General features: G+C 37.0%; 1 protein-coding gene across 3 annotated transcripts in view; it reads right to left on the bottom strand.

The window, feature by feature from the left end:
* GRIA4 (glutamate ionotropic receptor AMPA type subunit 4) overlaps positions 1–23,413 on the bottom strand; it is a 389,167-nt gene extending 365,754 nt beyond the window's left edge. For 2 of the 3 annotated variants that reach the window (XM_062198335.1, XM_062198340.1), the window contains exons 1-2: positions 23,311–23,398; positions 21,980–22,138 (exon numbers count right to left, since the gene is read on the bottom strand). In XM_062198335.1, the coding sequence (XP_062054319.1) occupies positions 21,980–22,138; positions 23,311–23,398 (247 nt within the window). Of the gene's footprint in view, positions 1–21,979; positions 22,139–23,310 lie in introns of all 3 variants that reach the window. The other variant, XM_062198338.1, reaches the window with a different exon arrangement.
* Between the last annotated feature and the right edge of the window lie 514 nt (positions 23,414–23,927).

Genomic DNA, 23,927 nt, shown 5'->3' with positions numbered 1-23,927 from the left:
TAAAAAAAAATTAAAAAAACCCTCCACAAATTAAAATAGAGGGAACATTCATCAAAATTATAAAGTCAGTCAATATTATTTGGAATTGGAAAAAGCTGAAAGCATTCCCCTCAGATCTGGAACAAGACAAGGATGTCTACTTTCACCACTCTTATTCAGTACAGCATGGGAAGTTTTAGCAATGGCAATTAGGGAGGAGAAAGAAATAAACAGCATCAAAATTGAAAAAGAAGAATTCAAATCATCCATGTTTGCAGATGACATGATATTGTACATGGAAAAACCTAAAGATGCCTCCAAAAAGCTGTTAGAACTGATAAACCAATTCAACAAAGTTGCAGATTACAAAATAAACATAAAAATGGTAACTTATTTGATGATGATCTCACAAGGAGAAAACAAGAAAGAAATCCCATTCACAATAGCCACAAAAATCAAATATTTAGGAATAAATTTAGCCAAAGATGTGAAATATCTCTACAATGAAAATTATCAAACATTGATGAAAGAAATTATCAAAGACACAAAAGTGAAAAGATATTCCTTACTCATGGATCTGAAGGATCAATATCATTTAAATGTCTATACCACCTAAAACAATCTATAGATTCAAGGCAATCCCTATCAAAATATCAATGACATTCTTTAGAGAACTAGAAAAAAGCAATCCTAAAATTCATTTGGAATCACAAAAGAACCAGAATAGCTAAGCAATCCTGAACAAGAAAAAACAATCTGGAGGCACCACAATATGTGATTTCCAAGCAGATTAGAAAGCTACTGTAATTAAAACAGCATGGTACTGGTATAAAAACTGATACATAGATCAATGGAACAGAATAAAGAGCCTAGAGATTAATCTGCATACATACAGCCAGAGGGTTTTTCACAAATGTGCTCAGACCATACAGTGGTTAAGAATGTTGTACTACTATAGTTTTAGTGATCTGTGATTACTTTAAAATTCACTGTATACGGGTGAAATCATCATTTTTCCATTCAATTATTGTTTATAGCTATTGTCTATATACCCATTAAACTAGAGTCTTTTTGCTTTGTATTTGTTAAAGTTCTTGTTCAAGAAAGTTTTATTGTAATGTAAATTTAAAATATGTCATCTCAAAAACTTAAAAAAAAAAAAAGGAGAGACAAAGAGGGTAGGAGGGAGAAATGGGGAAGGAGGAAGTGATAGGAGAAGGGAATATCAGTGTGTTCTACACTTGATGTTAGCCAAAAGGCTGAGAAGTGATCATCATTATGTTCTTAGAATTATATGTACAAAGCACATTGAATCTATTAAAAACTAATTAAAAGTTAAAATAAAAACCAAAATATACAATTCATTTTATGTCAGTTGTATGTCAATAAAAGCATTTTAAAAAAATGGAAGAGACAAAAAATAGAATGATACCTCCAAATGATACCTTCAAAAAGAAAATACAGGCCAACCTAGAATTCAATATTCAGTTAAAAATATCTTTCAAGAAGAAATGTTAGGAACTGGCTAAGCCTCTGCCTGTGGCACTGTCCTGGTGGCTCCTCTGATTCAGCTGTCTGCTTATGGCCTGAGAAAGCAGTGAAATACGGCCCAAGTGCTTGGGCCCCTGCATCCATGTGGGAGAACCAGAAGAAGCTCCTGGTTCTTGGCTTCGGATCTGCTCAGCTCTGGCCATTGCATCCATTTAGGGAGTGATCCAGAGGATGGAAGACCTTTCTATCTTTCTATCTCTCTGTAACTCTCTCTCAATTAAATAAATTAAAAAAAGAAGAAAGGTGAATATGACATTTTCAGACCAGTAAGAACTAAATGAGCTTAAAAAAAGAGATTCATGTGTATATAAAAGCTATTTGTTGCATTTAAGGTGAGTTTTCAAACAAAAATTCTTATAAATGGAATAGTACAGTCATCTTTTGGAGTTTAATTCATTCATGAAGAGTCATTAAGTACTAACAGATATGCTGACAAGTCCCGATATTGACATGTATCTAAAGATTTCCATTGTTTAGCTGTTCCATTTGGAAACAGCAAGATCAATTCAATATTCAGCGATAAGACACTAAATTTTCTGTTAGATAGTGTTAATCAGAACAAGTGTATTCCCATCCAGCTCTCTGCTATGGCTTGGGAAAGCAGTATAAGATGGCTCAAGTCCTTGGGTCCCTGCACCCACATGGGAGACCCGGAGGAAGGACCTGGCTCCTGGCTTCGGATCAGCACAGCTCCGGCCGTTGTGGCCAATTGGGGAGTGAACCATCGGATGGAAGACATCTCTCTCTCTCTCTCTCTCTCTCTCTCTCTCTGCCTCTCCTCTCTCTGTGTAACTCTTTCAAATAAATAAATAAATAAATCTTTTTAAAAAATCAGAACAAGTGTAAATATACAATGTTTGTGAACACATAAAATCTTAGGAATATGTAAATTAAAACATGGAAATTCTTCATAGTCTCACTAAAGAAAAATAACTACCAACATTTTGGTGTGTATTTTTTAGTGTCTTCCATATATTATGGTTCTTATGAAACTGCAGTAAAAGGAGACCTTCCTTTTCAATTCACCATTATATATATATATATATATATATCTCATTATATCAGATTTATCACATATTAAAATCTATAAATCATGATGTTTAGTAAATATATATCATTTTGTTGAATATAAAGCACATTGTAGTCTTAGAATTTTAAAGCACTTGAGTACTATTATCACTAAATTGAAAATTTTCCATTGAAATAAAGTGTAAAGTGTAGGAATCTTTAAGATCCTGCTATTTTGAAAATATGCCGGCCAGCGCAGCGGCTCACTAGGCTAATCCTCCGCCTGCGGCACCAGCAATCCAAGTTCTAGTCCCGGTCAGGGCTCCAGATTCTGTCTTGGTCGCTCCTTTTCCTGTCCAACTCTCTGCTGTGGCCCGGGAATGCAGTGGAGTATGGCCCAAGTCCTTGGGCCCTGCACCCACATGGGAGACCAGGAGAAGCACCTGGCTCCTGGCTTCGGATCGCGTGGTGCACCGGCCGCAGCGGCCATTGGGGGGTGAACCAACGGAAAAGGAAGACCTTTCTGTCTCTTTCTCTCACTGTCTACGCTGCCTGTCAAAAAAAAAAAAAAAAGAAAAGAAAAGAAATATGCCAATTCACAACAGTTCCCTCTCATTAAGAGTATTCACATTTGGTTTCTAATTTGTGATTTTTTTTTTTTTGACATGCATAGTTAGACAGTGAGAGAGAGACAGAGAGAAAGGTCTTCCTTTTTTCCATTGGTTCACCCCCAAAGTGGCTGCTACGGCCAGTGCATTGCGGCCAGCGCGCTGCGCCATTCCGAAGCCAGAAGCCAGGTGCTTCCTCCTGGTCTCCCATGCGGGTGCAGGGCCCAAGCACATGGGCCATCCTCCACTGCACTCCCGGGCCACAGCAGAGAGCTGGCCTGGAAGAGGAGCAACCGGGACAGAATCCAGCACCCCTACCAGGACTAGTGCCCTGGGTGCCGGCACCACAGGCGGAGGATTAGCCTAGTGAGCTGCGGTGCCGGCTTAATTTGTGATTTTATCATTTCTATAAAACATGGCTTATTTTCACAGTTACTTATATGTTCATTACATATATTCATTACCAAGTTATTTGAAAGCAAGAAGCAAATGCTGAAAGCATGTATACATTCTATATATAAAACAATTCTTATGAGTTTTAAATATATACAAAATATAAAGTTATTCTGAAAACATACATACATAAGTGTATACATGTTTTTTTATTTTTTATTTTCAAGAAGTAAATTCATAAGTAATGTTGGGTAAAAGTATGCTCCTGAAAGCCATAATGCAGTTTGTTGATGGGAATAAGCTAAGTATGCATGTATGCATATACATATATAAATATATTATTGTATTGTGCCACTATTATAATTTTTTTTTGACAGGCAGAGCAGATAGTGAGAGAGAGAGAGACAGAGAGAAAGGTCTTCCTTTTTGCCGTTGGTTCACCCCACAATGGCCGGTGCGGCAGGCGCATTGCGCTGATCTGAAGCCAGGAGCCAGGTGCTTCTCCTGGTCTCCCATGGGGTGCAGGGCCCAAGCACTTGGGCCATCCTCCACTGCCTTCCCGGGCCATAGCAGAGAGCTGGCCTGGAAGAGGGGCAACCGGGATAGAATCCGGCGCCCCAACCAGGACTAGAACCTGGTGTGCCAGCACCACAATGCGGAGGATTAGCCTGTTAAGCCACGGTGCCGGCTCACTACTAAAATTTTTAAATGTCGATTTATTTTTATTTATTTGAAAGGGAGAAAGAGAGAGGAGAGAGAGAGATAGAGAAGAGAGAGAAACAGATATCTTTCTTCAATAGATTCACTTCTCAAAAGTGTACAACAAACAGGGCTGGGGAAGTTGAAGCCAGGAGTCTGGAACTATTCACAGGTTTTTCATATGCACTCAAGTACCTGAGCCATCGTCTATTGCCTTCCAGGGTGCACAATCGGAGGAATCCGGATCTGACATGAAAGCAGAAGCAGGATTCGATCCCAGGCACCCCGATTAGGGATGCAGGCTTTCCAAGTGGCAACTCAATCTACTTCACCACAACACCTGCCCTATCTTTTATGAGTTTAGTCTGATAATTGTTCAATTAATTTTTAAAAGCCCATTCCTACTACTGTATAGTATGTGATCAAATGGCAACTCACTATATTATAGGTTCTTATTTGTGTCAACTGACATAATTAACAAGAACAGTAACTTTGAAGGAGGGTACTCTGAAATGTAATCAGAAATGAACTGATTGATGTATCCCATCTATACCACCAATCTATAAGATTTAGTTGCCTCTATGCATACAGTAAGTGATACTTTTTTTTCCTCCCATGAATGCTAGCTCTTTTCCAACTTGCTCAATACATTAAAAGACTGGTTTGCAGTTCTGAAGATACCTGGTTGAGATGATAAGCTAACTGTTACTGGAAGCAGCAGTTCTTGCTGCACAATGCTGAGAAGAGCATGTACAATAATGGTTCTACAGGTAGTAACTGAAATAGCAAACTAGATTTCTTATCTAGGAAATGGTTTCTTAGTGTAGTATTTGCTACGAGAAAGAAACCATGTTTTCCCATATACATGAATAATGAACAGGGTTGCTAGAAGTCCTTCTGAAACACAAATTTCATTACATTATACACTGTTAAATATAATGCTGGCTGACTTATGTCCCAGAATAAAGAACAACATCCTCTTCCTGGCCTACAGGGCAGTCTGCAAAGTGCCCTTCTTGACTCTATGGAGTGCTCTCTAGCCATAGCTCCTGCCCCTGGTACCTCTCATTCCACCATCAGACAAAACCCCCAGGCTTCACTCCATATCTAGACACATTAGTGTTCCCGAAAGCTGTCCATGCACCTTTATATTTTTCCCATGGCATTGTTTTTTATACGTAGAACATTTTTAGCTCTCTTCATAGCGTGGCAAAATTCTGTGCATCTTTCAAGGCCTGAGGAGACTATCACGTAATTTCTGAATTTTTCTGCCACATTTTATGTGCTTGGGAGATTAAGATGTGAGGGGAAGAGAAAAGAGAACAGGTTGAAACAAAATCAACAATAGTGATTTCCCATTTCATTCACTGTCTAAAATTTCAAAATATCTGCACAAAACCTGGAGGTACACTGGCTCCAGGACAAGCAGTGTACCTGTCTTTACCTAGATATCAACAAGAACTGGTGTGGAAGATCTAAACTGTAATAAACAACTGATGCTTTTAACAGAAATCTTTCAACTAGGATTGTCAACTCTTTGTAAATCATTGTTACATTTTAAGTCATCCTTTTTTTGCCTATGATGAAAACACTTTCATTCCTATCATGATGCTAATCCCTTCTCTTACAATCAGCAATCTTGGTTGTTTAGTCTGGCTGGATCTTCATTTAGCTATTTTCTTTTTTTTTTTTAACTTTTATTTAATGAATATAAATTTCCAGTGTACAGCTTATGGATTACAATGGCTTCCCCCTCCCATAACTTCCCTCCCACCCGCAACCCTCCCCTCTCCCGCTCCCTTTTGCATCAAGATTCATTTTCAATTCTCTTTATATACAGAAGATCAATTTAGTATAAAGATTTCAACAGTTTGCACCTACATAGAAACACAAAGTGAAACATCCTGTTTGAGTACTAGTTATAGCATTAAATCAAAATGTACAGCACATTAAGGACAGAGATCCCACATGAGGAGCAAGTGCACAGTGGCTCCTGTTGTTGACCCAACAAATTGACACTCTAGTTTATGGCGCCAGTAACCATCCTAGGCTGTCGTCATGAGTTGCCAAGGCTATGGAAGCCTTCCAAGTTTACCGACTCTGATCATATTTAGACAAGGTCATAAAAGACAGAGTGAGGATAGTAACCAATGATCATCTACATATTACTGTCTAATGCTCTAATATTTTCATGTCTAGAGATTTTCCTGTTTTGAGGGGTCAAATGATGCACAGTTTTAATAATTTTTGATAAATTGTGACACATTGATTTTCAAAAGCTTTTTATCAATTTTAAATGCCTTAGTTATCTTGAGCTGCTTAAAAATTTTTATGTTTCCCACTAAAATTAGCTAATTTATTATATGAAACTGTATACCTCTTTCAATTTGTTTTGCTCTATTAAAGTTAAATATGTTTAAAGGTTTTTTTCCTAAACTTATTTATTTATTAAATAAGTAAACATCACTCTGCTGGTTCATGTGAAGTTACAATGCAAATTATCTGTAATATCAAAATCATTTTTGCGATATTTTCCCAGGGTTTGATGTACTTTTTGTTTGTTTTAACGTTAAAACAGTACAAGTACAGTGAAATGACCATCTTAATGGACAATCAAATTCACATTCAACTGCTCACATATACTTAAAAGTGTTGCTGCATGTCCTGTAACCATCCTATATTTCTCTATCCTACATCTCAGCCTGTTCTGAATTTTATTCATGAATATAAGTAACAATATATTAAAGAGAAACTGAATTTAAAATAGCTTATAGCTAACTGAATTGAGTATGGCCTTAATGTTCCCAAACATTTTTGAAATTTAGGACTATAGTTATAACATCCTTCATTGTGAAATTTTAAAAAAATGCTCTATGAGGAGTTTAGTTTGTAGCATTTTGTTGGGGCGGGGGAGGAGAATGTGAAGGGCTTTTTATTCTTTTGTTTTTTATTTGAAAGTTAAAGTCATGGTGAGTGAAGGAAAGACAGAGAGACATCTGCTGGTTCACTCCCCTAGATGGCTGCAACAAACGGAACTTGGACAGGGTAATGCCAGAAGCCAGAAGCCAGCAGCTTTCTCTGGGTCTCCCACATGGGTGGCACTGGCCCAAGCATCGGGACCTTCCAGTCCCTCCCCAAGCCACCATCAAGGAGCTGGATCAGAAGTGGAGCAGCGGGGCTGGTGCTGTAGCGTAGCAGGTAAAGCCGCTGCCTGCAGTGCTGGCATCCCATATGGGCGCCAGTTTGAGTCCCAGCTGCTCCTCTTCTGATCCAGTTCTCTGCTATGGCCTGGGAAAGCAGTAGGAAGTGGCTCTACTCCTTGGGTCCCTGCAACCATGTGGGAGACCTGGTAGAAGAATCTCCTGGCTCCTGGCTTCAGATTGGCCCAGCTCTGGCCGTTGTGGCTATTTGGGGAGTGAACCACTGGATGGAAGACTTTCTCTCTGCCTCTGCCTCTCTGGAAATCCTCCTTTCAAATAAATAAATAAATCTAAGACAAAAAATAAATAAATAAATCTAAAAAAAAGGAGTGGAGCAGCTCAGACAAGAGCCACCTGCTTGCAGGTGGTAGTTCCACCAGCCAACATGCCACAATGCCAACCCCCAGAATGTGAAGTTTTAATGATCACAGACTTCACAGGAACCAACAGAATGATGTAACAGATTCCTTATTGTACAATTCCCAGGTATTTGTAATTCCTTTTCTTACCTGGACAGATCATGTCAAATCATAATCATGAGTTTCAAGAATGGAAAGTTTAATCCAAGAAAGATGACAAGACTGAGTGGGAAAGGAACAGAGTGGTCATATGTTACATAAATAAATGTTATTTAGCTTGATAAAGTACTAAAAGGGCATGAGATATTTGTTTTTAAAAATATGAAAGGTATGAATCATAAAGAAACTAGATTTGTTTTCATACGATTGAATTTTGGTTAAGAATTAGTTATCAATATCCAATCAAGAAATGGGTTTCCTCCCTTACTTCCTCCCACAATCAGTCCCAAAACATTTACTGAGTATGCACCATTTATATTTCAGGTACCTTATCAACTCCTCATTTAGAGGTATTAATAAAGTATCATCTTGGTTATCAAGGATCTCACAGTCTAACTGAGTTGACAGGTCTGTCTGTCTATCTATCTATCTATCTATCTATCTATATCACCTATATATTTTTGAGGAATATGTGAGATACAGAAAATACTAAACAGGCAATCTGACTATTCAAAGCAAAATCTGACCAACATCTATGATGAATAGAATAACATCTGGACTTTTTAATTTATAGCCATACATCCTTCTAAAGGCGAAGTAGTCTTATAAGTTATATATATATATGTGTGTGTGTGTTTATGATATTAATTTTATAAATTTAAGGATCTAGAAAAAACAAAAATATTCAAAAAGGAAATGCATATTGTTACTGAACAGAAACGTAGAATAGAGCTTCCTAGTTGTCTGAGCAAAAAAAAGAGACATTTTCATTCACTGGCTATAAGGAAGAAGGAAGCATACACATTTTTCAAGAAAAAAAAAATCTCCTTTCCTTGGCTGTAAAATGCTGGGTCCAAGAAGTGAAATGCTTTTTAACCTTACTTAGGCAATGCTGTCTACATAGTTGAAAATTAAGTATTTAGCAAAGGATAAGCTAATTTCAAACAAGGGAGAAACAAAGTATTATGGAAACTTGCAAATTGTGAAATCTACTAGATGAGGTGCAATGGAGATTGTCAAGAACTGGCAAGAGAAAACACTATGCATTCGATTCCAACCCTTCTTTTTCAAAAGTCTTCTGGTTCTGTGAACTTTAAGAACTGCTGAGGAAGCAGCTAATGTCTGAGCAGATGGGATTCTCCTGAGTGTGCTTACTAGTTCACCTGGGCTTCCCAAAAGGGTTTTCTCCTATTTTCAAAGTGGTTTATATCAGCACTTTCAAGTTCTTCTGTCAGCATACACCAAATGCTATAAGTATCCAGAAATTCTCTTCTAGCAGAGTTAAATTTATCAAAGTGCTATCTGGCCAGCACAATATACATTCATTTGCATTAACAGTCCCCACTCCCTCCCCCTTTCCATGATTTATTTCCCTCCTTGCTCATCACATAAATTGAGTATAATTGAAACAACTGAAAAAAAATGCTTAAGGTAATGAAAATAAGCAACATTTTTGGATCTACTACCTCATTGTCTTCTTAGCCTCTGCTTGATTTTCTCTGAGATAACACACGAGTAAATGTAAACTATCTTAAGGATGCCTGAAATGAGTGAAAAATCATAATATATTGTTCACTCACTTATGTATAGATATTTACTGCTTCCTACCTTGTTCCAGGCATTGCATGAGATTATGAGGACAAATCATTCCACATGTCAGATGCCATCCATCACTCTGAAAATTTTTATACTAGTGGAAAATATAGATGATAGCCTGGTAAAAAAATAGATGAATATAATACAATGAATACAAAATATGACAAAAGTGAAGATGATCATTGGGCTATTATTGTTGTATAGAACAACTGAGGGTTTGGAGTGAGAGGGCTAATGTAACAGACTTAAGCCAGGAAGGTAGCTCTGAACCTCAAAGTTTTGGAAAAATATAGTCAAGCAAATAACTGGATAAAAGGATTCTAATAAAAAGAGTAGCAAGTAAAAAAAAAAATGGAGGTCAGAAGCCCAGAGTAAGCACCAGTATGGTGAACAAGGAAAAGAGGTAGGCAGGTGTCAGAATATCCATGTCAGAGCATGGTTGAATTGAGATTTTATTTTAAGAGAATGAAAAGCTTAAAACTCAAATTAGAGAGCTTTAAGTCAGGAAGAGACAGTCTCCAACTTAATTTGACCATCAAAGGTAGATGGGACAAGGAAGGAGGTACCTTTCTCTGAAGGGAGAAGAGAACTTCCACTCTGACTATGGCCTTGTCTAAATAAAGTCGGAGTTTGTAAACTCAAGAGGCTTCCATAGCCTTGGCAGCTCATGACAAGAGCCTTGGGTGATTACTGACATCATAAATAAGAGTGTCAATTGTTAAATGAACAACAGGAGTCACTATGCACTTGCTCCCCGTGTAGAACCTCTGTCCTTAATGTGTTGTATTATGTGAATTCACAGTATAACTAGTACTCAAACAATACTTTATACTTTGTGTTTCTGTGTGGGTGCAGTCTGTAGTCTGTTGAAATCTTTACTTAGTGTATACTAAGTTGATCTTCTGTATATAAAGGTAAGTAAAAATGAATCTTAATGAAGAATGGATGGGAGAGGGAGTAGATGGGATGGTTTGCTGTTGGGAGGGTGGTTATGGGGGGAAAAGCCACTATAATCCAAAAGTTGTATTTTGGAAATTTATATGTATTAAATAAAAGTTTTAAAAAAAGGTAGATGGGAGAACAGCATACAGAAGAACATCAGAAGAGATAAAATGCAAAATTTTGGGGTGAGCATTGTGACACAGTAGGTTAAGCTGCCCCTTGCATTGCCTGTAAGCAGTATCAAAGTGCTAGTTCAAGTCCTAGATGCTCTGTTTCTGATCCAGTGATCTATTAATGTGCTTAGGAAGCAGCCAAGGGTGGCTCAAGTACCTGAGACCTTGCCAACAACGTGGGAAATCCAGATTTAGCTTCTAGTTCCTTGCTTTGGCCTGCTTAGCCCCAGCTATACCAATTGGAGAGTGAACCAGCAGAAGGAAGATAAATCTCTCTCTCCTTTCTCCCTCTCTCTCCTCTCTTCCTCCTCCTCATTTACCTTTCCTTCTTGCTTCTTTAAAAGATTAATTAATTTATTTGAAAGGCAGAGGTACAGAGAAGAGAGAGAGAGAGAGCACTTTACTTTGCTGGTTCACTACCCATTTGGTCACAACAGCTGGTGCTGAGCCAGATCAAAGTCAGGATCATTGAACTTTATCTGGGCCTTCTATGTGAATGAGGGCAGGGGCCCAAATACTTGGGCCATCTTCCACTGATTTTTGCAAGCACTTTATCAGGGAGCTGGATCAGAAGTGGAACAGGGAAACTTGAATTGGTGCTCATACATGGTGCAAATGTCACAGGCAGCAGCTTAACCTGCTGTGCCACAATGTTGGCTCCTGTCACTCTAGCTTTCAAATAATTAAATTTTCAAAATGCTTAATTGTTGCTCAAACTCCACTTCAGTCAAGAAATGACATCAGTTTTGCACAATGTAATAGTTTGAAAAACTTGCAGAACAGCTATTGAAAAATGTACAGAAAAACAAAGATTGGGCCCATATTGTGGCACAACAGGTAAAGCCACTGTCTGCAATTCCAGCACTCCATATGGGGCTGCTTTGTGTCCTGGCTGCTCCACTTCGGATCCAGCTCCCTGCTGTTGGCCTGGGAAATCAGTGGAAGATGGTGTAAGCACCTGACCACCTGCCATCCACATGGGAGAACCAGAAGAAGCTCCTGGCTCCTGGATTCAGCTTGGTCCAGCTCTGGCTCTTGTGGCCATTTAGGGGAGTGAATCAGCTGATTAAAGATTTCAGTCTTTCCCTTTCTTTCTCTGCAAGTTTGATTTTCAAAATAAATAGATCTTAAATAAAAGAAAAATGTCACTCTGGGAGGCAGCAGGTGACTGATCAAGTAGTTGAGTGCCATGTCACTCACATGGAGTCCTTGCACAATCTGCCTAGAATGGTCCCAGCTATTGTGGGCATGTGGGGGAGGGAACCAGCAGATGGGAGATATTTCTCTCTTCCTTTCAAATAAAATATTTAAAATGTATAAAAACAAACATAAAATTTACAATCATGAAGATATTAGAAAATATGCGTAGTATTTTTACAGTCTGAAGAACAGGAATGATTTTGTAAGCCTAACACAAAACCCAAAAGTCACAAAAATGAATCATGGATTTGACTAAATATAAACTTAAAATGTTGGTTATGCAAAAGACAAGATAAATGAAGATGGAAGCTAAAGGCAAAGTGAAAAAAAAAAAATCTGCCACATCCTTGTACAGGACTCCTAAGAAACTCCTTAGCTTTACTGTTAATCAGAAATATGCAAAACAGAGCAGCAATTAGATGTCATTTTCACCAGCTAGGACAAGTGAAGATTTAAGAGACTGATAATAGCTAGTGTTGTCAGGTCATAAAAAATTAATTATCCTCACATACTGGTGGTTGCTCTTTTTTTTTTAAAGGATTATTTTATTTATTTGAAAGACAGAGTTACAGAGAGAGATAGAGCCAGAGAGAGAGAGAGGTCTTCCATTCTGCTAGTTCATTCCCCAAATGACCGCAATGGCCAGGGCTGAGCTGATCTGAAGCCAGGAGGCAGGAGCTTCTTCCGGGTCTCCCACGTGGGTACAGGGGCCCAAGGACTTGGGCCATCTTCTACTGCTTTCCCAGGCCACAGCAGAGAGCTGGATCAGAAGAGGAGCAGCCAGTACTTGAACAGGGGCCCATATGGGATGCCAGTGCTGCAGGCTGGGGCTTTAACCTACTGTACCACAGCACCGGCCCCTGGTTGCTCTTTTCTTGAGAAGACATGATATTATCTATTAAAAGCAAAAACTTACACTATTTGATACAGTAATTTCATCCCAGGAGTTGATCCTATAGTAATATTTGTATAGATACACAAAGAATTTTATTGCTATTTTGTTTGTAATACTAAAAATGTGGAAACAGCCTGAATGTTGAACCAGAGGGGATTCATCATATTAACTTCATAAAGTGGTGTTTTATGTAGTAGCAAAAGAAAATTAGCACTTACCCTTGTATAGTCATAAAAGCTTTTTGGGGGCAGAAGATGTGGCACAGCAGGTTAAGCTGCTACCTGCAACGCTGGCATCCCAAATTGGTGCCAGTTTGAGTTCTGGCTGCTCCATTTCTGATGCAGTTCCCTGCTAATGTGGCTGAGAAAGCAGTGCAAAATGGCTCCTGCCACCCACATGGGAGACACAGATGGTGTTCTAGGACCCTGCCTTCGGCCTGATCTACCCCCAGCTGTTTGGAACCATTTGGGGAGTGAACAAGTAGATGAATATCTCTGTGTCTCTTCTCGTTTTGTAACTGTACCTTTCAAATAAATAAAATATATCCTTTAAAAAAATTTTTTATGATTAAATAAAATGAACCATTAATAAAATTTGGGTATAGAGTGATTATACTTGTCAAATACTTATACTTCTAGATGTACATTAGAAATTTATGTTTAATCTTGAATTCTATTCAGAAATAAAATAAATCTGGAAAGATCTACAACAAATCATTTACACTGATTATTGTGAAGTGGTGCTTTAACTTTTTAAGATTTTCAATTTATTTGAAATTTAAAAAACTACATGTTGGTCAAAAAATAAATATGTGAAAACGGAAATAACACATGGTCACTGATAGAAAACTACTGATTTTGTAACAAGCAGATAAGCAACAAAAGAATGCAGCCACTGATTATAGCTTATGTTGTCATTTTTGTTATATCTGGAAAAATATAGTGTCCTATCGAAAAGAAATATGTCTCAAATATGCTTTACTTCTTATTTCTAATATAACTTCAAACTTTTTCCTGAAAGGGATAGTTTTATTGAGTTGGAGGCAAGTGATGATGCTACATAGGTTGGAGCAATTTTGACTTAATGTTACACTCTTTAAGACAGTAATTACCATGTTTTTTTGAAATTCCAAATCTGACAAAGACAACCTGATAAATGCCTGTTAGTTAATAAATCTTAAAGCATTGCATTCAGAAAAATGGTAGTTTTGAATCTGTGATTTTCTGAAATCAAATTATGTTCCTACCTGATATATATAGGCTGGCCATCTAATGAAGCATCCAACACTGTTTGCATAACAACTAAAGGTTAATTCATCATTTTTACACATGGGAGAATTTATAAAACGAATTTGGCAATATAAATTACTAGCAGTGTCAACATTTGGGATTCTGAAATTTGGAGGCTGCATCAGAGACAAATCAATGTTCAATATAAAATGCTATATATATTCTTTGAGGTAAATGGAAGTTGTCAAAGAGGTGGCTTTGAGAAAAACATCTTGATAGTTAAATTAAAAGTTATCTAGCTACAGTCACACTGAGTGATAATCAATTTGTGGATGCCATAATATGAACAACAAATATTGTATTGGTTAAGAGAATTGACTTTAAGATCTGATGTCCTGAATACTTCATAGTTAGGCAAATTTTATTAGCCAAATCATGTTTATCCACTTAAGAATTAAAGTAACACAAGGCCTTGGCATATAGTCAGTACTCAATTAAAGTAGCGTTTCTCATATATATTATTATCTAAATATGAATGAGTTTCAAAGAATAGCAAGTTGTTAGAAATGTCAAATTCTGCAAGCTATTCCCAGACAATGAGGACTAAGAAACAATTGGATTTTTGCTAATTTGTAAATCAGTTAGGACCTTCAGGCACACAATGTCCCAGTATGGGTGGTCGTAAAGGAAAAGGTGAATAATGATAAAAATAGGAGCTGCTGCAGAAAAGGTAGCACTTTAATGGGAAGAGCAGGAACAAAACTGTCATAGTAAGATGACAACGTGGGGCACAGAGGACCAAGTCAAGGATTCTTCCAGCTAAAACATGCTGATCATTTGTGTTTTTGTTTTACGGAAGAAGCTGTGAGATGGATTTTATGGGAAAACTCTTAGAAGTTTGAAGAATAAAATCTGATTCTATTTCTAAAATGTCAAAGATAGGGAATGAAGAACTGTTTGTTTATCTAACTCATATATGGCTCCGTTAGGGTTGTAGCCCTAGGCCTTTTCTGTAACAAACTCATTGAAAAGTTAATTTAAAAACTGAAGATCAACTTTCTGTAAATACACACATACACTATACACAAGAATAAGTAATTTTGCATAAAATAAGGAACATTCATTGAGCTCCTTTAATCCATCAATGAAATAATCCCCTCTCTGGTCCATAGAGCCCAGATAAAATTATCCTTTTAGAACTTGGAAATAATTTTGACTAGAATTTTGTGTATAAATAAAAAAAATGAGCAATTCAGTGAGAGGTCAAGAGAGTATATATGAAAGATCAACAAAATATATTTATTAAAACAAATGTCTTTTCAAAATATAAAATACAAGTTCTTGAAATGTTAAAATTGACTCAGAAATAAATGGTTCATGTGATGGAAAATATACTACATCTAATATTTTGTTCTAAGTATATGTAGAATATTTTCCAAATACTTTTCTAATATTTATAAAATTTACAAATGGTAGGTGTAATTTCATTGTTTTAACAGATGTTGAAACAAAGGCTCCAATGTATTAAGTAACTTACTCACTATAAGGTTGGAAATATAAATCTAGATAAGACTATCTCCCCCTATCTCTAAATAAAAGATAAGAATATTCTAAATCAAAAGTTTTTGTATTAGTAGAATCTATGTAGGATTAATAAAGGTTATTTTCCCCCTGGAAAAATGCAAAAGAACAATCTAAGTGGAAGAGATAAACAGAGACAAAAAGACCTACATTCAAGATATTACACTTATTATTATATAATATTGTATATATATTACATACATAATATTGTATATATATTATCCTTGCATTTCATTATTTATATTTTGCAGTCTTTGACAAACTTGATCATTATTTACTTGAAATGTTTCCCATCCCCTGGATCTTATGAAATTACTCTTGCTTCATTTTCCTCTGAACTCTCCGACCTATTTTCCTTCAGTCTCCTTTATTCTCCCCAGTGATTTTCTTTGTCCCCCACGTTTTAGTACTTCCTCCAGTTTGGTGCTCAGCAGTCTTACTACTCATACCCTCTGAATGATCTCATTCACTCCCATGGCTCCAATCGTCACCAATCATCTGTCTTCAGCTCCTTTAGAATCCACGAGCTCCAGACCCATATGTCCAGCTTTCTACTGTGTACCTCTCTACTGTACAAGTCTATTTATCGCCACAGAATCAGTATGTCCACTGGAAACTCACCTTCCCCACCCAAATCTGCTCCTTCTCCTCTTTATCCCTTCCTTAGATTAGATGATACTACTAGCTCGCCAGTCCAGAAATCGGAAAACCTATCTTTTATCCATAACACACTTTCTCTGTATCCTCTCACAAGGAGAGCCAATCAATTATCATGTTCTGTCAAGATTCTGTGGTTTTGAATTCAGGTGTTTTTCTCTCTCCTCAATGCTTCTACCTTTACCCAAGAATCCATCACTCTAAGTTATATAACAACACTCAATGAGCAGATCTTTTCCTTTTCGTTTTGTCCCTTTCCCATTCATTCTCCCTCTTGAAAACAGTCTTTTCTTTGTAGAAGATAAATCTGATCATGTCATTATTGTGCTCAAATGAGCTATGGGTCCCCTTCTTATTTAAAAGAGTATCCTTACAAGAGGCTGGTATCCTCTATAGATCTGCAAGGTTTCCCCGCTTAATACACCTTTGCTCCTCATACTCAATGCGACAGTCAGTCTAAACCATATTTAGGGGCTCAAACACACCTGGTGCTCCTCATCTCATGGCTTCTTCGTGCACTGTAGCCAAATATGCCCTCCTTCTACCGCCATTTCCAAATGACTCAACTAGAGCTTTAGCACACAGACAAGCAGACATCATCCTTAGGATGCCATCCCAGGTTCAGTGTGATTATCCCTCCTGTGCTCCTCTCTGTCTTAGCACTTTATCTTACTACACTTTAATCTGTGCTGCAATATACTGACTTGTCTGTCTTCTCCACTAGACTATGTACTTTGTATTCTCCATTTCTAGCAGATTGTCATGAATAAAGTTTCTCTTGATAAATTTTTAATGAATAAATGAATAAACTCATTATCTAATCTAACGAATAAATAGCATCACTACGTAATATGACTTCAGCCTTTGTTATATCACTCACTGACATGTGATTGATGAATAAGTTGCCTAGAACTGTCTTGCCCTATTTTCTTCAGTGTTGCAATTAAATTAAAGATAAACGGCAATTCTTTTTTTTTCAATTCAAATAATCTCCATAGAGATATTATATTTTTCTAATTCTATGCCTCCTGGTAAAAGTGCTAGGATAGTAGTTAGAAGATTTGGTTCAGACTCTGGCTTTGCAGTCAATTACTACATAGTCTTTGGCAAGTCAAATAACTCCTTTGAGCCAAAGCTGGCTTAACTACAAAATAATGACTGTCTTATCAGACTGTCTCACTGTGAGATTAGCTGGAGGTCAAACAAAGTCAAATATATGAAAGTAGTTTTAAAATGATGTGTTTTTGTATAATGTAAGGTGTATTGTATTCTTCATTTTGAAATTCAGAACAATAAAATTACCATGTAAGCACACACACACACACACATACATGGACATGTATATATCTACCAATGACTGGGAGTAAAATGCTTTCTCTTTGGGAAATAAACAACACTTAGAAGAACTCCATTGAAAAGAAATTAAGAAATTGTTCTGACAGTTTTGTGAAAGCTTAATCCTTTGACAACTCTGAAATACATCAATGAAAATTACACTTCATCTTATCATTTATGAAAGGATCACATCATAGAAATATGGCTTATTTCTTTGGCATTAATTTTAGAATGGAAAATTAAGGAAAAGAGAGAAAATTATGAAACTAAAGAATTTTTTCAAATCAGCAGAGAATCTTAATAAATTCAAAATAAGGAAACCTAATGAGAGTGATAGTAGAGTTCCATCCTTCATTTTCCTAAAAATAAGCAAAAAGTCAAACAGTATTTAATTCAACAATATCATTACTAACAACTTTGCAGTTCAAACCACTAGAATTTTATCTTGTACCATTTATCACAGATATTTATATTTGACAAGTAAATCAGCCACAAACAACTAATACCTAACCTTAAAAGGTATTTTCATCATCATTAGGGTACAGTATCATTCTATTTGTGATTATTATGTCTCTTCAATATATCATCTTTTAGACAATTGGATAGAAAGATTTTAGACAGAACAGGAGATCAAGACAAACACATAATTAAAAAAGAAAAGAAAGGAAAAAAATACTCACTAACTGATTCTTCCTATCTGAGTTTTGAAAGTTGGAAATATTCTATAGTTATTTTATTATTTCACCAAGTGGTATGCATGTGTTCTTGATTTGTTTGTCCATATGAAATTCAAAACGGTCTTTTCTGAAACTGAATATTTGTGGATTACATTGTACAGAGATGGCCTAATTAAAAGACTGCCTCTTTTATAGGATTTATGCTGGAGAAAATTAATAATCGAGATGTGTCAAATCAATTTAACTTCTTGAAAATGTTATGATAAACTTATTTAACATTTTGTTTATTACTTTTGGTAAAATTTGACAGAGATCATCCTTCAAACCAAAATATGTCTACTGGAAAAATATAAGAAAAGAGCCTACTGGTAGGTTGCCTCCAGTACTCTCCAAAGGACATACCCAATTTAACTGGCAAGTTTCTTTGTATAAGTATCTATTTTGGTATCCACCAGAAGGACAACTGTATGATATTTTAGTTGAAAAAATTGCTCATATTGAATTTATTTTTAAAACATCCATTATGTCATCCTCCATACTCATTTTAAAATCTGACTACAAATGCTACTATTTACATCTATTTTGTTTTCAGTATTGAAATAGGTTGTGGTTTTATATTATCTGTATTTCTACAATTTTAGCTTAATATTCAGCAAAGTGTAATTTTCCAACAAGGTGACAGTTAAAAAAATAAAAACAACATTTTAAGTTAATATCATACAAATCGTATTGAAAACAAAATTATAATATGACATTATTCCCTCCTGCCAGGAATTTGGAATTTAACCCAAAAATTCTAAGTTTGAGTTAATGGGGTTTAGATCTATCAATACATAAAGTCTACACATAGAATAGTTTAGATTGCCTAAAGTATTCTTAAAGCATTGATGTAATTTTGAGGCAGAAAAAAATAGCATTATTATATCTGTCTACTAGATAAATAAATACTTTCATTTCATCTGTCTTTTTCTTTTTGAAGTATACATTTCATAAAAGAAGCCCATACCCTGCTTAATAGCACATATTCACAGACTAGACCCTGTAGTTTTACAAAGAGCCACTGTAGGAAATTCATAATTAAAAAAAAAAATCTACCTACCCACATGTTATGTTTTTAGACTTAATCCCACATGACAAAAGTTAAAATCCAGTCATTATCTGTTGAGGAATAAATTCTATGTTAATTCTCCAGAAATACTAAGATTATATACCTATTTTTATTTTTTTGTACTCCACCGAAAGATGTGGATTTTGATATATGATGTTGCCTTAAACTTACTGCTTACATTTCACTTTTAATTAGACTGGAAGCTCATGCCTGTATATGTGCTTGGTCAGTCCATTCAACAAACACCAATCATCTGACCCACAATCTCTATTGATTTTTCCCAAATTCTGCTTAGATTTGCCCTAAGGACACTTAACACACTCATTGGTCAAAATTATTTTCCAACTTTGCACTAGAAAGAGTTTTTCCTTATTTTTACGTTTTTTTAAAATATAGTTTTGAACACAAAAAAATCAATTATTTGTTATTATGAAAACTACTGGATCACTAACATTGTGTTATTTGTACTTGAATTCAAAATACACAGATGAAAAATTTGTTTGTTTTACTATTCTTAATCCTAATGTATTTCCTACTTTTTCTACTTTCACATTCTTTATGCGGCTTCCTATAAATTTATCATGTTTGCAGGTATTTTGGAAAATTAAGTCAAAGAGAGAAAATTATGAAACTAAAGAATTATTTCAAATCAGCATAGAATTTAACTTTGTTTAAAGTATATTTTATTACATAGATAAAATGATACTATTTCAACTGATCCCATATAAGGTTAACAAATAATATGGAGGAAAAGATTAACACCTTGGAGTTTACATAGCTGGAAATCCTAACACATACTTTAGAATATTTAAGATCTAAATTTCTTAAATGAAAATGAAATAAAATTGAAACATCGGTCACTTAAAAATAATCCTTCAAAATTTAATAATAATAACAATATTTTGAAAGTATTTTGCTATTGACTAAGTATCTTCACATATATTTGGATCATGGATTAGTTTCAAAGCTAGGCTCATTTGTGTTTATGGGGTGTAAGGAAAGACAAGAAAAATACTTAAATCAACAAATATTATTTTTATATTAAGGAGAATGTTTTCCTTAAAAGTATCTGAAATGATGACACATCTTATAAAAGTTTTATTACAAAGCTAATAACATAAAATTACAAAATGATTGTCTACAAACCTAGCTAATTTATATTCATTTCTGTTTCAAAATAACTATCTTCTGCTTTAATGTCATATTAATTTTATCATCAAACAAGTGAGTTTTTCAAATTAAGTAGTGCACATAAAATCTACAATAATTCTGCAAAACCATATAATTGTGGCATTTTGCAAAACTGCCAAATGCTTCCATCTCCTTAGAAAACTAAACTCTAAAATGAAGTAACAGTTAAAGACACCAAAAATTAAAGAAAAGTGATTCTGTTATCTGTTAAGTTAATGGTAAATAAAGATGAATTTAAGTTAATGAAATAAATATTTTCCAAACATTTAAAAGCTCTTTGTTTTTCAATTGTAGTTGTTCCTTTGCTCAGTATACTTTCTTGAATTAGAATTTTTTTTAAATAAAATATATCCACATTGATGCCATAAAAACTCTATAACTCAGCCTTAACATTTTATTATTGCTGTGAAAACATGCAAAAATTTATATAGAAATATCCCTATGTCTCTTACATAATCTATAATCACTATCTTAATATGTAAATTTCAAACAGTGATAAATTAGTGTACAAAACTCCAGAGGAATTTGAACTATGCACTTCCTTCAAGAAAGAAAGTCAATACAAGTGCTATTGACTGATTATATTGTACAGTGCTTTGAGTTAACACATAGTTGGTTGTATCTTTTCCTTGAAGTCCTGCAGTATCTTGATGGGGGAGTACTGAACAACTGTTTCTTATAACATTAGGTGAGGTCACCCATTTAGTTTCATTGTGTGGGATAACAGACCCTGTGGAATTGGTCTGTGGATTCAGGTGGATGGGAGACTAACGTGATTTGGCACCCAGGCAAGGATTCACGAAGTTACATCCACAGGATATATGCATTACGTGATAGTAAGAGACATTTATAACCCAGAATATAAGAGCAGGGCAGCCTCAAGTGACATCACCAGATCATCTGCAGCGTCAACCAACCGACTCAAATATATGTCCTCCACACCACCACTCCCCTCACTGTCTCACTCTCAGCAGATCTTCTCCTGCCTTTAACAGTGTAAAGGAGCAGGTGTCTTCTTTAAAAGCAACACATTTGCTTACTCAAGTGAAAAGCAACTAAGAAAAACCAAAAGCACAGAACTAGATTGAGTACAATTGTCATCAAATTCATGTTCAGGTAATAAGAAAAACAATAAAATGTTAAAGGAGAATTTAACTTGAGTCATCCAGACAAGAAGTGAAGAAAAAAGAAAGGAAGCCAGGACAGACAGAAGGAAGAAAGAGGAAGAAGGGAGAAAGGAGGTGGAGGAGAGAGAGAGAGAGAGAGACTGGCAGAGTATCCCTGAGACTAAATCTTGACTTAATTGGGATTTGTTTGGGAACCAGGCAACTATGGGAATCCTGAATTTCTTTCTAAAATAGTAATACTAACAATAATAATCTGGAAAGGGACTCCTTTTCATTGTCTTCCAATTTATCCATAACTTATGTCTTACTTACAGGCATTTGTTACAGCAAAACTGTTGGCTGTCTCAATGTTGTCCACATGAGGTACCAAATTGAAAGGAGCTTCCGACGCATTGGGGCTGGTGTTATGAAGAAAAATTGCTAGTCGGAAAGCAGTGTATTCCTGATCTGTGTTTCGGATGAAGAGACCACCTATTAAAAATAGCAGGGAAAGCACTTTCAGTGTTTCCTTCTGTAAATGTTATGCCCGCCCAAGCACTGTCAAATCTACTGTCAGTCACAAGCACATACAATTAAAGATCTATCCCTGCCAGATCTTGAGAGACTGCCCTTTGTCCCTAAGGTTCATGCTTAGTATCTGAGTCTTTAGGACAGCTCAGCTTTTTCTGCTCCCAATGTGTCAGGATCACAATGACCTCAGAGACCATTTAGTGTGTTTTCCGTTCTCTCTCTTGCCCTCCCCAGGATTCTCCGCACACTGCCACATCAGCCGGTTCTGAGCATCTCTAAGATGCATGCAGATGAACAACGGAAAAAGAGATTCACAGTGAAACCCAGAACCGAGGGGATGCAGTGACACGTAAGAAAAGGGATATGGGAAAGGGGAGAAGAACTTTGTTTTTCTGCAGATTGTGAACTCAGCCTAATTAGCCCCGTTTTGTGCACAGTCTGCGAGAAATGATGCAGTGTTGAGGCTGGGCTTAGCTGGAAGAAATTCAATAGCTGCGTCCCATTATAATACAGGAGAGAATAGCAAGAGAAGCCAAGGCTAGAGGGGGGTCCCTGGAAACAGAGTCTAGGTGGAGGTAGAAAGCCAAAAGCTTCCAGAGGAAAACACATTAAAAAGATAGAAGATTCCTGGAAAGGAATCTAACTTTGAAACCTGCTAACCCAAGGCAAGAAAAAGCAGGTGGTGCTGGTGGAAACGCTTTTTAGTCCAAATAGTGTCTTTCTGTAAAAGCCAGAGAGAGCTGCGGCGTCCAGCATGGGAAGAGTGGGCTTTTAAAAAGAATAAACTTGACACCCCTTTATGCTCATGAAAAAATAAATAAATAAACGTATAAAATGCAACTAAGCCCCACGTTCTTCCCCGCCCCCAACTTACTCCAATACGACTTAAGCGACTTGAACGGAAGGTGGAAAGGGGGGAAGGGGCTGCGAAGGACGGGCTGTTCTGTGCACATTCCCAAGGCACCTGCACCGAAGGGGCATCTTTTTGTAAAGGGGAGAAGAGGAGAGGAGGGAAGCAAAGAGGCAGCAGACAGCTGAAGCTCTCCCTGAATTGCTCACCAGCAACTCATTAACTCACTTTCGGATATCTGCTACAGCCAGCCACATGCACACCCCGCCGGAGCAGAGCTTACCTATTTGCACGCTGCTCGGAAAGGCTCCCATGGCGAGTCCCCAAAATCCGGAAAATAACAAGACAATCTGTCTGCAAATAATCCTCATCTTCTTTTCTCCTCTCCCTGGCGCGCGCTCTCTCCTCTCTCTTTCGCTCACACTCTTCCTCAAGGCTGTTCAGAGAGGCATTGAAGACGATGGCGCTAAAATTAAAAACAATCAAAGGGAAAAATGGGGGTGGGGGGGAGAGGTTGGGATGTTTGGCTAGTACGCCTCTTTCCCGTTAGCAATCCATCGCGAGCTGCCAGATTTTTCCCGCAGCCTCCATAGCCCTGGGAGCGGTTTTCTGTCCGGCTGTCAATGTTGCACATGCAAAAGATGGTGGTGGGGCGTCTAGTGGCTGCTCGCAGGGATGAGACATGCGCTCTCTCTTTGCCTCCCTCGCACTCACGCTCGCCCCTCGCTTGCTCACATACACACAAACACCTGCGCCGCGGCAGCCGCACGCGCTCCCCGGCTCGCACCCGCCGGCGCCCCCCAGACTGCGCCAGCCGGGAGCGGCGGTGCCCTGCTCGCCTCGCCTCGCCTCCCCTCCCCGAGCGCGCACTCCCGTCGCACGCCCCTCGCCCACCTCCCG

The sequence above is a fragment of the Lepus europaeus genome, chromosome 7 (assembly GCF_033115175.1).
Source record: "Lepus europaeus isolate LE1 chromosome 7, mLepTim1.pri, whole genome shotgun sequence".
Classification (NCBI taxonomy): Eukaryota; Metazoa; Chordata; class Mammalia; order Lagomorpha; family Leporidae; genus Lepus; species Lepus europaeus.
This window is presented reverse-complemented; position numbering and strand designations above follow the sequence as displayed.